The 15809-nt window shown below is 30.9% G+C and overlaps 3 protein-coding genes across 4 annotated transcripts; all 3 read left to right on the top strand.

Annotated features, from left to right (window-relative positions):
- The first annotated feature begins 2014 nt into the window (after window positions 1–2014).
- LOC103487661 (nuclear intron maturase 1, mitochondrial) lies at window positions 2015–4910 on the top strand. 2 transcript variants are annotated; one of them, XM_008446080.3, is made up of 2 exons: window positions 2015–4409; window positions 4560–4910. In XM_008446080.3, the coding sequence occupies exon 1, from the start codon at window positions 2203–2205 to the stop codon at window positions 4294–4296; it is 2094 nt and encodes a 697-aa protein (XP_008444302.2). In that variant the 5' UTR covers window positions 2015–2202; the 3' UTR covers window positions 4297–4409; window positions 4560–4910. The 2 variants fall into 2 exon arrangements, with proteins under 2 accessions (XP_008444302.2, XP_008444296.2); XM_008446074.3 differs by having other exon boundaries at window positions 4504–4910.
- A 3160-nt stretch (window positions 4911–8070) lies between these two features.
- Window positions 8071–9875, top strand: LOC103487673 (uncharacterized). The gene is made up of 4 exons (XM_008446083.3): window positions 8071–8444; window positions 8551–8682; window positions 9265–9354; window positions 9624–9875. Exons 1-4 carry the CDS (start codon window positions 8106–8108, stop codon window positions 9873–9875), a joined length of 813 nt encoding a protein of 270 aa, XP_008444305.2. The 5' UTR covers window positions 8071–8105.
- Window positions 9876–11577: 1702 nt separating this feature from the next.
- LOC127144485 (uncharacterized) lies at window positions 11578–14214 on the top strand. The gene is made up of 3 exons (XM_051080526.1): window positions 11578–11765; window positions 11971–12054; window positions 13928–14214. The coding sequence occupies exons 1-3, from the start codon at window positions 11631–11633 to the stop codon at window positions 14027–14029; spliced, it is 321 nt and encodes a 106-aa protein (XP_050936483.1). The 5' UTR covers window positions 11578–11630; the 3' UTR covers window positions 14030–14214.
- The last annotated feature ends 1595 nt before the right edge of the window (window positions 14215–15809 follow it).

Here is a 15809-nt window from a genome sequence, read left to right as displayed (position 1 = left end):
GGCTAGTTGGAACTACATTTGAAACTATGGTATGGACCGAGACTACACTAAGGAATAAGGAAGTCTCACAAAGAAGTTAAGGAACGAAGCTTTTTCTCTCTAGTTGGCAAGACTTTTTTTTTACTATTTAAAGAGAAAGAGCTTGAAGTTCTTAGGAAGAGTCGTAGGAGGCAGCTCACGTACGATTCAGGTGCCGAGCCCCAGCACAGGGACTGAGGTCAACACTTATTTCATAGCTAGTCATAAATTGGAAGCGGGCAAGATGGTGATAAATTGAGATTGGTCCAAACCTTCGACCAGTGACTTATTGCGACCCACCAAAATGGCCATACATACTCAAACCTTATTCACATAGCGAAGAAATGCCGAATAGAAGGGAGCACTGGCTGCTTCTTAGCCACGTCCTCCGCCACAACTAGATATGAGATACTTGATCGAAATTCTCAAATAGGAAATTCCATACCATTCGCCGATAGTAGTATATATAGGAAATGGGTACATGATAAAGAATCTCATCCAGGTCAAAGCGCAAAGCTAGCTCGAGCCGCAAGAACTTTTGCTAAAATAATGAAGGACACCCCATACACTCTCTCTTAAGCTTGTGCGGCTACCACGGAGTGGGAAAGAATGAGAAAGCCTATGATTCGAATTTTACTGAATCTTTCTGACTAGTTCTTTGTGTCTAAGCTTTCCTCCCGCCTCAATGAACAAGGGCTTCTCTTCCTTTCTGTATATATTGAATTCTTCTTTCCTCTGATCTCTTTATTCAATGAGCTTTGATCCTTCACAGTCGCTTTGCTTTGCGCCTTGCATCCGCTTTCTTCTTCAAGGGAAATAGATCATGAAGATTGAATTCAGAGGTCAAGATTCTCTCTTTCTTCTTTCCTTGTTCATTGATCTTTCTCTTAAGCCCACGTAAGGGTCAAGCTTCTTCTCTCCACTTCCTTTCCTTGCTTCTATCCTTTCCACTCCTACAGATAGGCTTTCTATGGAACTCAATCTTTCTTCCTTTCACTCAAATTCTTTGAGCCTGGTGTCAATATTTTTGACTCCTTCGTACGGCTTCAAACCTTGAACTTCATCTTCCTTTAAGCCCTTTTAGTAGGTTCAGAATCCAATGACCCTTGTCAAAGAAAAGAAAATACGGACAATAAAGAGGAAGACTGAAAGTTGACTTTCACCTTGAGGAGTTTGGAGAGCAAGGACAAATGGTTCTGATAGAGAAAAAAGATCGAGACCTAGATGAGAGCAGGACAAAGAAAGACCAAAGGCAAGATTCAACACTCTAATTAGATACACCAACCAGCACTCACTATAACTGATGTTCGTATAAGAATCTAGTTTCTCTATTCTCTTGTTCGTAGAAAAATCTAGTTTATGGAGTTTGGCTATCTGATAATCGATTTAGGAATTTCCTAGAAAATCACATGAAATTGCAAACCAAATTGTGTACAAACAAAGGCGATGCAAGCAATATGCGCAGGCGCGATTGGTTTTCAGGCAAAAATACATGGTTTGACCACTAAAAAGACCACATGAACAAGCGATATGCGCCAAAAGGCCTATATCTTCCCCGTTCAAGTGACTGACGACAACTGCTAATGAAAGAATGTCATGAGAAAAAGTGGGCTAGACACAATGGTTGGCAACGAAGGTACGCTCTACTATCTTGTATGCCACTCTCTCGTTTTAGTCGAGTCACTTCGTCCCTTTCCGTTGAGAAGCCTTAACGCCTATCAACTTGCATACTAGTCGTGGATCGCCCCAACCATGAATCTCAACACTAAAAAAGACATTCTAACACGACCAACAATGATATTCATGGAGATATCTGTAAACCTACTTTTGCTTATTTCCTCTTTCTTTCAAAACTTGGGTATTGCCATCTAAGCAATATGGGAATGTATGTTTAGATAAAATAATAATAAATATTTGGTTAACTCAAACTTTTTTAGAAATTTTCTTAGAAAAAAAAATGCAAGGGGAATAAATTGAAGATATATTAGTAGTGTCGTCCAAATCTGTCGGCCACCAGCAAAAACTCGGCCCGAGAAAAAATGGCTTCGGAGCTATCACAATCAAACAGCTAACCTTCGGCTTCTAAGCCTCACAAAGAACTGAAGCAGCCTTTTGCCTTCGTTTCGATGGCGAATTCTAAACCCTAGACACTAAAAATCAATCGGAAATGAAGTTTTCTAGAAAATGTCATTCAGAACAACCATCAAACACCTTCAATGCAACCGACAGACCTTCGTAAAATCATTCTCTTTTGCTCGCTTCAACTCCTCCTCCCCCGCCGTTCACCCACCACGCCATCCTTCCATTTCCCTTCGATTAGAAAATCTTCCCCATCTTCACGATGAAGATCCCTACTCTCACCTCAAAGAAGACCCAATCGAAATCTGCTCCTCTATTTGGGTGAAAGCCTTCGCTTCCCTTCCCAACAGTTCATTCTCGGATCTATCGTACTTTCTTTCCAAATTCGATTTATGGGTATTGGCGTATCAGCGTTCCTGTGCGGATTTGGCCGGAAGTTTCCCTCCTCGCCACGCCATTCATTCTCACGTTCTACGCGACCTTCTTTCTCTTCGCAATGCTGTGATCAACGGGAAATTTTCGTGGAACAGGAAGGCTAATCAGTTAATTCGAAGCCCAAATGATAAGTCTCGGGCCCATCTTATTTCCAAGCGTAAGCTTCGAGCTATGCTTGAGTCTGATGAGCCTTGCTTTCAGGACAGGATCGTTCAGGAAGTGTTGTTGAATGTGTTAGAGCCTGTTTTTGAAGCTCGGTTCTCGTTGAAATCGCACGCGTTTCGCCCTGGCCGGAATGCTCATTCTTTCATTCGAGCCATCAGAAGTAACTTTGCTGGGTACCTCTGGTTCTTAAAAGCGGATTTGAGTGAAGTTCTTAGTCATATTGATGAAAATGTGGTGATGGGTTCCTTAGAGAAGGCTGTTAAGGATAAAAAAATTTTGCGTTTGGTCAAGTCTGCACTTCAATCACCGAGGAAGACAAGGCCACGAGTTGAAGATAATGAGGAGATGAAGAAGAAGAAGAAAAACAAAGGGGCTATGAAGAAGAAGAAGATTCTCAACGAGAATGAACCCAAACCTGACCCATATTGGCTAAGAACATTCTTCAATTTCGCACCAGAAGAAGCTGCCAAGGTACCTTCTTATGGACACTGTGGAATTTTGAGTCCTTTACTTGCTAATATATGTCTTCATGAATTGGATCTTCTAATGGAAGATAAGATAGTTGAGTATTTTAGGCCTTCCAAGCTTGATTCAATCTGGAGAGATTCCATTAATGATGGCTGTCATAACCCAGCTTGGCCGGAATTCGTTCCAGCTAGTGGCAAGGAAAAAACTAGAAAGATGGATTATATACGATATGGAGGGCATTTCTTGGTGGGCATTAGAGGGCCTAGAGAGGATGCAGTCAGAATTAGAAAGGAAATAATTGAGCTCTGTGAGAATATATTTGGGATAAGGTTGGATAATTCAAAGATAGAGATTGAACATATTAGCAGAGGAATTCTATTCTTAGATCATATAATTTGCCGTAGAATAATACACCCTACTCTTAGATATACATCCTCTGGTGGTACTATTGTGAGCCAAAAGTGTGTTGGAACTTTGCTTTCTGTTACTGCTAGCTTACCGGAATGTATACGCAAATTCAGGCGGGTTGACCTCGTTAAGGGAGATAGAGATCCCGAACCTCTGCCTTGCAATCCAATGCTGTATTCAAGTCAAGCTCATACAAATTCACAGATGAATAAATTCCTTGAGACCATGGCTGATTGGTATCGATATGCTGATAACAGAAAGAAAATTGTTGGGTTTTGTGCATATGTTATTCGTAGCTCATTAGCTAAACTCTACGCTGCTAGGTATCGACTAAAATCTCGAGCCAAAGTATATAGGATTGCATCGCGGAATTTAAGCCGTCCGTTGATAGAGAGTAGTAATAATTCAGCACCCGAGTATTCTGATCTTCTGAGAATGGGACTTGTAGATGCAATTGAAGGTGTGCAGTTCTCCCGCATGTCTATGATTCCCTCTTGTGATTACACTCCCCTCCCTCGGAACTGGGTCCCATATCATGAGAACATATTGCGAGAGTACATAAAGTTGCAAAATCCAGGGTTATACTCTGAATTGCATAGCGTAGTCAAGAGACAAGGGTTGAGTTTGCCTCAAGAGGAGATATCTGAAATTGTGTGGAGCTACAAAATCCTTGGTTCCTGGCACTTTAAGACTAATGTAGGAAATGAAATGGAAGGCGGTTGAAGAAAAAATGGGAAGCGTGTTGTTAAGTTTGCCATGTAATACGAACTGAATTGAACGACGGGTTACTTCCAGAGTTGGTTCGTCGACTGAGTTTGGCACACGTTTCTGGACAGGTATGTATTTTACTCATTAAGATGCAAAATCACTGAAATGTTAAGTGCAAACTCTCATCAGTCCACTGAGTTCTTTTGGTCATTTGTTCCGTAGATCATATTGATTTGTTTCCAACCAAGAGAATAATTACATTGATAACGAAATTACAGAGAGGGAAATCAAGAGACAACATCACACAATAACAAGGGAAGAGAGATAAATGCCTCTACGCTTTGTGGAATAAGGTACTGCCTGAAACCACCATAGTATGGAACTTTTGGTGCATATTCTATTTAATTCTTTACCACATGTCTTGGTGTTGGAAGTTATTCAATTTTGCCTTGACATGGACAGAAATCCAAGCCAGAAAACCGTAGGAAGTGCTTCTGATTTTTCAGTTTCTATCAGTTGATTGTAAAGAGAAAAACATAATTCGTATGATTGGATACACTTCTTAGGAACCAATTATAAGAGAAACAAAGAAAACTATATTGCATTATCAAAGAGTAATTATCATGCAATAGCCTTTTGTTTTTGTTTTTGTTTTGTTTTTTTTATATCCGTGTGTGTCAGAGAAACAACCAGTTTATGCACACATCGACTAATCTCACGGAACATTCCGCCTGACCCCTACAACATTTAGGTGTCAAGGAAACTCGTTGGAAATTAATTCTTAGGTAGATAGCCACTATGAACCGAACCCATGACCTCTTAAGTTAGTTATTGAGACTATGTCTCATTTTTTTAGCACTAACCACAATGGTTCATGCAATAGCCTTTTGTAACATCTCATCTCAAATTGATTACCATTATACCACTATTTTTTTTGGTGCAATAAGATGTTGGGGATTCATATGTTGATGTATTGGTCACTAATTTATACTGTATGTAGGTCGAGCGATGCCAATTTCACCATATCAGGCTAATACTTGCAATGCATGGTTAATACTTGCCACGCATAAGAAAGCAAATCAATTCTTTATGCATTATTAGTCTCTTTGTAACATTATTAAATTCCTTGTTTCTAAATACTGCACATGCATTAGCATAAATTCAACAAAATAGGCATGAATTTAGTTTAGGTTGGCAACTTGCACTTTTGGTAACCAAAATTTGATGCGTCTAATTTATCTTTAAACTTTCAAAACGAACACTTTATTCTAGTTATGAGACTATTTAGACCGTCAGTTGACTAACATCCATTTATATTAGTCTAATATTTTTTAATGACATGGATTTCCTATCTTTTTCTTTTTTTCTATTATCTTCTTTTGTTGGAAATCTCAAGTTAGAAAGATCAAGGGGACTCAAAAAGATGATTACTCATTTTATTGTCAATTTGTTTTGAGATAAAATCTCATACTATTAAATATGTGGTATTAGAATCCATAGAATCCCAAAGGAGTATTCAATCCAATAAAATGAAATTGAGATTCGATCAAGAAAGGTGAATCCAAAAGAGGTACCATTTTGAAGGGGCACATTGTGTAAAGAAGTACCATCTTGTGGGGACATGTTGAAAATCCCACATCGGAAAAACCAAGAAGACTCAATCTCTTATAAGATAGATGAACTATTTCTCTTATTATTAATTGTTTTTAGAGCGATAGCCTCATTGCTTTTCCTATTGTCACAATGCCCAATGAAGACCATTGTTGTTGTTCTTATTAGGTGAAGCATGCTTCGAATTTGAGTTTGAATTACTTTGCGAAACCATTTTAGTAGATAGTCTTAAGAGGACCCATTTTTTACTTTGTGGTGTAGAGATGAGCTTGTTTGATGTGAAATTCACTTCTCTTTTTATCGGTCTTTTTGATAATAGTTTGGTGTGCAGACTATTATCTTAGCTTTTGTCGGCATTGCTTTCTTTTGTGGTGGCTGATACTATGACTTCTACTTTGACTTGACCTTCTACTTTTCCTTGGTAAATATTTGGAGTTTAGTGAAAGAAGGGGGTGTGAGGACGAGGAGAAATGGGAGTGAGAACAAGTATTATCGTAATACTAGGATTAGGAAATCCTAATCATAGTATTATGACAATACTAGTACTAGGGCCAAACATGGAGTGTCCACTCCACCCTACTCTAATTCTAGGGATAAATAGCCCCTAAGTGTGTTTAGATTGACTTTTTAAATGATTAAATAAGTACTCTAAGGGTTAAAAAGGTGTTTCTAAATATTCAAAAGTCAATTCAAATATATCCTATGTTGAAAGCATTCAAATTCAATGTTTTTTTTTTTCATTTCTTGACAAATAGTAATACAGTTCTTTGATATAAAAAACGTCAATAAAAAGGGTTTTCCAACGACTTTAAAAGATAGTTGAGGAATAAAAAATATTGATATTACCTTACTTCAACGTTTGAAAAGTATGGACAGGGATTTTCATTGTTCATTTTTCTTATAATTGATGGACCTAAAACTTCAACATACCCTTAATTGATAATAAAAAAATGCTGACAAAGGACTTTTGATGACGCTTCTGGTTATTTATAAAGTTTTCTTGATGCCCATGCTTTCTTAATACGTGTTTACTTGACCTTTTTTGGCTATCAACATGACACATTTTGGCATTTTTTTATTCATAAAGAAGGGTCAAATTTGCAATGGTGCTAGCTTCTCCCTCAAATTTTACCGTATTGCCTTTGTCAGGAAAAGAAAAATAAAAAGACATGGTATTGGCCATCAAGTGACTCTTACTAAACCAAATTAAAGCATTTTGCTATTTGCCGTTTTCCATTGCTGTAAAAGCTGAATAAAGAAATGTTTCCCATAAACACACATTACAAGTGCACACTTATAATCACGAACTTCCTTTAACTTTTATGCTCTTTAAATGCAAAAACTGAAATAACACAAATATTAGTATTAGTTTTTTTGTAGTATAATTGTCATCTATTGTTTTTTTTAGATCTATCTTCAAATCTCACTCCTCACATTTCTTTTCACATATTATTTTTTACTAAATTATAAAGCTATCTGTAAACAAGATTTCTGGATTACCGACATATGCATGTTACTTCCCGACGTGAGAATGAAAAACTCAGTTCATAAACTACATAAAATCCAAACTAAAAATAAAAGCTATTATTAGAAATGGTGTTGAGGAGACTTTAGATACCAAAATACGACATGAATTTAAGTCTCCATGGGAACCTAGGCAAAGGATTTTCTGTTTTGAACAATATCATGAAAAATAATATTGGTTAATCTGATCCCTAAAATTGATTATAACTAGTTGGTTATTTGTGTTTTTATCGACGTTTATATTAAATATATGAAAATAACATCAATTTTATTTTTAAATATTTGATCAATGCAAAAAAAAAAAAAAAAAAAAAATTGTTCACTTTAAGAGATGCTTTCTTATCTTGGGTCTCAAATCCATATCAAGTTCATTCTACCCCTAACATACATTAGCCTTTATCTTTTCATCTTTTTTTTTTTTTTTTTTTTTTGTGTATTTGTATTTGGAATTCGAAACACAATTTCTACCTCCTTCTTTAACCTTTACCCTTTCTTTGGTCCATGGAATTTTCTAGTATTGTTGATTTTTCTTTTAGCTTCTTTTTATCCACAATGAGAATAATTAAATACTTGGCCTTCAAGGATGCTTCTCAATCTCTTTTAATACTCCCTTTTACACACATTACATTATTATATAATCTCCAATATTTTAGAGGTACGATCTCCCTGTTCCTATAACCTCCATATCCATGGAATCCATCTTTTTGTTTCGTAGTATGTCCATACCTAAACTTCCCTCAAGTGCACCATCCTTTACTATCCCGTCAATGTCCTCCTCCCCCTTGCTTCATTTCAATCTTAGAAATAACACACCCTTTTCTCAACTCTCCAATAATTCAACCAATATTGCTGCAATCGGTTCAATTTCGAGTCTTAATACGTGCAACAAATTAATAGCTCGGTGTGGAAATGTGCGTGGTGGGGAGGCACACTCGGATTCTATAGATCAAAACCCATTGAAGTCACTACTAAGCTTAGTGGAACCAGTGGAAATTAACTCAATCACATCAACAATTACTCGTTTCAAGGTTTTATTTTATTAACCTCTAAAATTACAAAACTTCATAATTTATTTTGATTATTGTTATTATTATTATTATTATTATTATTATTATTATTATTATTATTATGTAGAGTGAAGCATTGAAGTTGGTGATGGATGGGAAGTACAGTGAAGCAGAGAGTCATATGGAAGCATTAGTTAAGGGAGATACTGAGGTTTCGTATGAGGCTCGGGTGGCTCATCTCCAAATTCTCATACATCTTGTAACCCTAAACACTTTACATTTCTAACTCCTTTTAATTTACCTCTACCTTTTTTTATTTTTTGATATTTAAAAATATAATTACAATAAGTAAAAAAAAAAATTAATTTTAAATATAACGTAATGAATTAAAATATTTACAAAATATAAAAATTTATCTATCAATCAAAATATAGATAAAAACACATATTAGTTTATCTTAGTCTATCCGGTAGATAGACACAAATAGTAATCTATCACTTATAAAATATAATATTTTACTACACTTAAAATAAATTTTTTTAAAAATCATTATAAAATTAAGTTGGTTTCTATCGATCGATAAAATCAAAGAAAATTGTTTTAAATGACAAAACTGTTTAATATTTACAATTATAGCAAAATATTACAATTTATTATTCTATATATATATATCTATAAGTGATAAATATAATAGTATATCGTGGTTTATTGTTGATAGACAGTCAAATTTAATTCATGTCCGTAAATGTGTTAGTTCATTTGAGTGTATAAATTGATTTTGTTTATTATTGCTATCATTTTGATAATGTGGTTTAAATTCCCATGTGGTCTTCTTAAATAGGATAAATACGAGAAAGCTCTAAATTTTCTTGAAGAGGAGGGGAATTTTCCTCCTTCTAAATTATGGGAAGAAAGACTTTGTCTTTACAAGGTATGTATTTATAACTATTGTTTAATTTTATTGAATAACACTTTTGTTAAAGGTAAAATGTAGATTCCATTGCTGATGAACTCTTATCAGTAATTGATTTTATTGTCAATGGAGTTCTCATTATATAAAATAGATACCTAAAAATAAAGAAAATAGTTATTAAAAAAGACATGATTTTAGGATTGGTTTGAAGTGATTTTCTAAACAATTTGAAAAGTTATTTCAAGCATGTATTGGTATTATGTTTTAACGTTGTTGATCGTATGTAGGCAGTGGTGTATACAATGTTGGACAAGGATGATAATGCTGAAAAATGGTGGAATAAGTATCTAGAAACCCTTGGCAATGACAATGTAAATGGAAAAATTAAAATTAATTGTAGAAATAATACAAATTCAGAGATGATTATTGTGATGAATGCTAAAGACTTATTGAAGCCATTGTTGAGCTTAAAAAATCCAGCAAAAGTGGAAGAAAACTCATTCTTCTCCGACATTATTCGCACTAAGGTTCTCTTCTAATCTCTTCTTTGTAATTATATTCAACTTTTTTTTATTAATAATGTTACGAAACAATCTGTTTAATCTTACGACATTTAAATGACAGAAAAAATCGTAGAAAATTAATTAATCTATTACCATCATGACTAGCTAAGCTGACCATCATGACTAACTAAGGTGATCATCATGAATTGAATCTATTACCTCCTTAGTTAGTGAGTAGAGAAATGACTAAGATGGTTCTCGATAATTGTAATAATGTAATCAAGGATTATTTGTAACTTAAATGTTTATATTTCAATTTTGTTATTGGTTACTTGTTTATTTTAGTCTTTAATTGTTTTTTTTTCACCTAGAAAAAAATTAAATCTATAAACATCTCTTCGTTCCCAACTTATTCTTTTGTTATATTTTTTTTGTTATATACTTTCTATCAATATTATGTTTTAAAAACATCAAGTTGAGTTTTGAAAAGTAAATAAGAAAAAAAAAATAAAAATAAAAATAAATAAATAAATAATTGTCATGTTTTTATTTTTATGAATTTGATTTAGAAATTGAACTATTATAAAGATTCAAACCTTATCAGAAAACTAGAGAAAATAAGACTACTTCTAAAAAATAAAAAATAAAAAATCAAATAACTATCGAATAGAAACTACATTATCACCTTTTTCTTGGTGAGCTTTGACATTTCAAGAGACAAGTTATCTAATCTTATAATATTTTGATTATCAAGGAAACTCATAGAAAATTAATGATTAGGTAGGTGGCCATAGTCAATAAGATAACTATCATGATAGTTCTCGATAATTGTAATAATAATGAAATCAAGGACGATTACTAATGCTATAACTTTTTTTAAAAAAACAAGGTTAACCATCATGATTTGAATCTATTACCTCCTAGCTAGTCAGTAGGACAACAACTATGAAAGTTCTCGGTAATTGTAATAATCTATCTTTTTTTTTAAAAAAAACAATGCTATAACTTAAATATTTCTGTTTTAATTTTGTTATTGGTTAGTTGTTTATTTTAGTATCTAGTTCGTTTTTTTTCTTGGAGTATATAAAAAAATTAAATCTATAAACATCTCTTCCTGTCTCTAACTTATTCTTTTATTATATACTTTCTACCCATGTTTTAAGAAAAGAAAGCTAGGTCTTAAAAAGAAAAAGAAGAAAAAAAATAATAATAAAAATAAAAATAAATAAAATAAAAATAGTTTTTCATGTTTTTATTTTTAAAATTTGGTTTAGAAATTGAACTATATAAAGATTTAAACATTATAAGAAAACTATAGAAAATAAGACTACTTCTCAAAAATGAAAAATAAAAAATCAAATAATTATTAAATAGAAACTATATTATCATGTTTTTTTTTAAGTGGGCATTGACATTTCAAGAAGTAAAAAAATAAAAATAAAAAACAAGTCGATTCTTAATCTCAAAATCTTTTTTTTTCACATTGCCATTGCCTATTAACGATGATTAAGTTATAATCTTCGTGTGACCTAAGTTCCTTTACATTATATTTCTACAAACTCACTAAACATTATATATGGCTGCATAATTAAGCTTAATCTTGGTCAGATTTTAAATATTCTCCCATTGAATAATGTAAATAATTAGAAATGCTTAGAAATAGGCTAGGAATTAAATATTACTTTCTTATAGAAATTATTCATTGACATCTTTTATTGCATTGTATGAATACAATTTCCACATTATGGGGAAGTTGAAAGTGAATTTATATATTTAATTTGGATGTAGAATATGGCAATGAAGGAGGTGGTGAATGGAGAGTATGAATTAGCAAAATTCCTCATGAAATCTAAAGTTGAGCTTATTAAAGACCCACATGAGAGATTAGAGGCACAAATCACTTATCTTCACATTCTTATATATCTTGTAAGTTTTCTAATTCATCTTTACCCTTTCAAATTTTATATTTAATTACGATATATATGCACGATAGTTTTTTTTTTTTTTTTTTTAGTTCAAAACAGCAAACAAAGGTTGGAAAAGATTTGAATTATATATTTATTTAATGTCAGTTTGACCAATAAATTAATTAAACACAGCTTCCTAATTAATTATATATGTTCTTAATTAGGATGAATATGAAGAAGCTCTTGAAATTCTCACTGTGATCCAGAATCACTTTTCTCCAAGTGATTTCAGACCTTGCCTTTTCAAGGTAATTGCGTTTTTCTTTTCTTTTTCTTTTTCAAACAACCAATTTGGATTTTTTTTACTATTTGAATTACTACGTTAGTATAATGTTTATAAAATCTATTTGATCTAAATTATAAGTTTGATCACTAAACTAAATGTTTAAGAGTTGTATATATCTATTTAATTATTCTTCTTATATTGAAACAAAGTTAACAATCTAACAAATCCCTAAATTCTCAATTTTGACGTGTAACTTAATTTTGTAGTTGGCAAGAGATATACACATAATTAATTTGGGATATTTTTTTAGCTTTTTAAATAATTATTACTCAAGAGGAATTGTATTTTCAAAATATTTTCAAACGATATATATAGCTAGTAGCCTTTCACAATCTATTGTGTTTTATTGTAAATGGACTGATATTTTACCATACTTATTAGATATTTTTAACATTTTTAGATCTATTAAATTTTATATTCTTTTAGTAATTTATGAAATTGTTAATAATAGTTTAAAATATCGTTTTTATTTGCTCCAGATTAATTGTTAATCATTAATATGGAAAATAACTTCAATTATTTTTTTAAGAATGAACATGGAACAACTTAAAATAAAAAAGTTGTATTAAAACTTGTGAGATGAATTGGTTAAATGCTATTTTTCTAAAGTATATAAATGATAGACATACGTCGAAACAACATTTATTGTGTCATATTTATGAATAAAAAAGTACTTATATTAGATTAAGAGAAATATTTGTTTGAACGTTTTTAATTAAAGAACTAACTACGTCCATTTTAACCTTTTGAAATCTTAGCTTTTACAATACACGTTCTATAAATACTAAAAATGATGATACGAAATGTGTGAGATATAAATATTTTGTTTGGTTTTGTATATATCTATTTAATTATTCTTCTTATATTGAAACAAAGTTAACAATCTAACAAATCCCTAAATTCTCAATTTTGACGTGTAACTTAATTTCGTAGTTGGTAAGAGATATACGCTTAATTAGTTTGCGATATTTTTTTAGCTTTTTAAATAATTATTACTCAAGAGAAATTGTATTTTCAAAATATGAAACAAATGAGTGTTTGGTAAAGTTTAGTTTTAGACGCACAGGTGGTTACAACGTTTAGTAAATGCTAAGTTATTGTGTTTTAGATATAATGATTGTTTTCAAATATAGCAAAATGAACAAAAAAAATTATAAATATATCAAAATTTCACTGTTTAATTGTGATAAATTACAATAGACTACTGTATGTATCTATCTGTATTACGATATATATAGCTAGTAGCTTATCACAATCTATTGTGTTTTATCGTAAATGGACTGATATTTTACCATACTTGTTAGATATTTTTAACATTTTTAGATCTATTAAATTTTATATCCTTTTAGTAATTTATGAAATTGTTAATAATAGTTCAAAATATCGTTTTTATTTGCTCTAGATTAATTGTTAATCATTAATATGGAAAATAACTTCAATTATTTTTTTTAAGAATCAACATGGAACAATTTAAAATAAAAAAGTTGTATTAAAACTTGTGAGATGAATTTGGTTAAACGCTATTTTTCTAAAGTATATAAATGATAGACATATATTACTGGTATATTGTTTTATGTCGAAACAACATTTATTGTGTCATATTTATGAATAAAAAAGTACTTATATTAGATTAAGAGAAATATTTGTTTGAACGTTTTTAATTAAAGAACTAACTACGTCCATTTTAACCTTTTGAAATCTTAGCTTTTACAATACACGTTCTATACATACTAAAAATGATGATACAAAATGTGTGAGATATAAATATTTTGTTTGGTTTTGTTATATATATATATACTTTAATGTTGATATATTTAATACAATTTTATGTCCAGGCTATTGGGCTTACAATGTTGGGAAATCACGAAGATGCAAAAATTTGTTGGAAAGCTTTCATGAAAACCATTGGCATCAAAGGCTTACCCAACTTCAATTAATTAATTATGAGGAAAATCTATACCCAAACTTTTTATTTATATATATATATATATAGTTGCAGCTTCTCTCTTCACATCTAATGCCTCTAATTATTCAATCATATATGTATTTTAATTTACATATTGTCGTTTGTTTGTGTATTATTCTTTCCCAGTGATATATCAATACAAACTATTTTTTCTCGTTATATTCATACCATTCAACACCTAAGTTTAAAATATGAAGGTTAACAATTAAATAATCGACATATCTCAAATTTATAAAATTCTGTGTGAAAATATTCATAAAATGTAGAGGTGTTAAATGGAAATTTCTTATAAACATTATCAAAAAAACACAAAATTCACAAATATCTTTAAATTATAAACATTTTCTTCCTTTCGAATGGGTTAACATATTTATTAGTGATTTTTTTTTGTTAGCGACGGTTTTAAATATAACAAGAATTTATAAAATATTTATAAATTAATATAAAAGATTTAAATCTAGTCTATCAGTGATTGTTGATAGACACTAATAAAAGTTGTTAGTGTTTGTTATTGATTGAATCTAAAATTTTGTTAAAATTTTGCAACTATTTACAACAATTTTTTCATTTACAATATTTTGATAAGCTATTAGAAGCCTATTAGTATCTATCGATGATAGATTTGGAAGTTTGCTATATTCTGAACAGTTTTGTCGTAATTTCCTGTATTGTTACTTATGTTTTAATGATATAATAGAAAGATCCATTCATTCAATATATCAATGTAAACTAAAAAAAAAAAAAAAAAAAAAAACTATATGAAAACATTATTGATGACAGTAAAGTGTAGGCATGTCATGAAAGTTGTATCTGTATTGTGTTCTTAGTGTCCTGTATATGGTATCCAATTGAAAATATATTGCACTCTCATCAAAATGTGCAGTATCCCGCCAAGAGGTTAGTATAATACATATGGTATCCAATTTTCTTTGTTTTTCAAATCTTCTTTTTTTTCTTTTTTTTTTCAAATTATAAATTTATCGTCGTAACATGAACGTCGATTTTGTTTCCTCCTATCCAAAATTTGGTACAAACAACATTGATTTTTCTTGTCACTTTTCTCATACATCTAATAGTGGAAAACGGTTCGTAGTCTCGTGGTTGAATAAAATCTTTTCTCTCACTCTTTTTAGTTTCTTGAATTAATTTTCCTATTACGAAATAGTTTGAGATAAGATTTGTTTTCAAGGCTAAGCTTCTTGAAATTCAACCATTTTTTTTTCTTAACCTCAATGATAAAAAATAGAAAAATTCATCTATCAGTTCTAAAAAATACATTATTATCTTTAAATTATGAAAACTATTACTATTATATATAACCTATTTTAATAAAACACAAGTTAATTATTTGGGACAAAATCTACCAAGTACGTTAAATTTAAGATTTATTTAAAGTATATGTATTTAATCTAAAAATTTATAAAATAAAATTAATTTAAATAATAAAGCTGTCGAAAATATTTAAAATTGCATGGTACTCTTTTACGATCTATCGCGATTTATATGAAAACTTATAGCATTTGTATAGATTTTGATTTATTTTACTACGTTCGAAAAGAACCCAATATTAAATTACGTGCTCAAACGATGTTATCCAAAATTTGATTGAAAAAAAATAGGGGAATTGTTAAAAATAATAAATTTAATAAAATATAGCAAAATTATTTTAAATTCTATCGATGATAGACATTGAAAAATACTGATATACTTCTATCAGTCATATTGATAGACAATAATAAAAGTCTATCATA

Source organism: Cucumis melo, chromosome 12 (assembly GCF_025177605.1).
Source record: "Cucumis melo cultivar AY chromosome 12, USDA_Cmelo_AY_1.0, whole genome shotgun sequence".
In the NCBI taxonomy this organism is placed as follows: Eukaryota; Viridiplantae; Streptophyta; class Magnoliopsida; order Cucurbitales; family Cucurbitaceae; genus Cucumis; species Cucumis melo.
The sequence above is the reverse complement of the archived record's forward strand: the minus strand, read 5'-3'. Positions and strand labels throughout refer to the sequence as shown.

Excerpts from the sequence above, each read along its gene's own strand:
- LOC103487661 (XM_008446080.3), top strand. The coding sequence starts at position 2,203 with ATGTCATTCAGAACAACCATCAAACACCTTCAATGCAACCGACAGACC.
- LOC103487673 (XM_008446083.3), top strand. The coding sequence starts at position 8,106 with ATGGAATCCATCTTTTTGTTTCGTAGTATGTCCATACCTAAACTTCCC. Across the intron at positions 8,445-8,550 it reads CAACAATTACTCGTTTCAAG|AGTGAAGCATTGAAGTTGGT; the intron begins GTTTTATTTTAT and ends ATTATTATGTAG. Across the intron at positions 8,683-9,264 it reads TCCAAATTCTCATACATCTT|GATAAATACGAGAAAGCTCT; the intron begins GTAACCCTAAAC and ends CTTCTTAAATAG.
- LOC127144485 (XM_051080526.1), top strand. The coding sequence starts at position 11,631 with ATGGCAATGAAGGAGGTGGTGAATGGAGAGTATGAATTAGCAAAATTC. Across the intron at positions 11,766-11,970 it reads TTCACATTCTTATATATCTT|GATGAATATGAAGAAGCTCT; the intron begins GTAAGTTTTCTA and ends GTTCTTAATTAG. Across the intron at positions 12,055-13,927 it reads TCAGACCTTGCCTTTTCAAG|GCTATTGGGCTTACAATGTT; the intron begins GTAATTGCGTTT and ends TTTTATGTCCAG.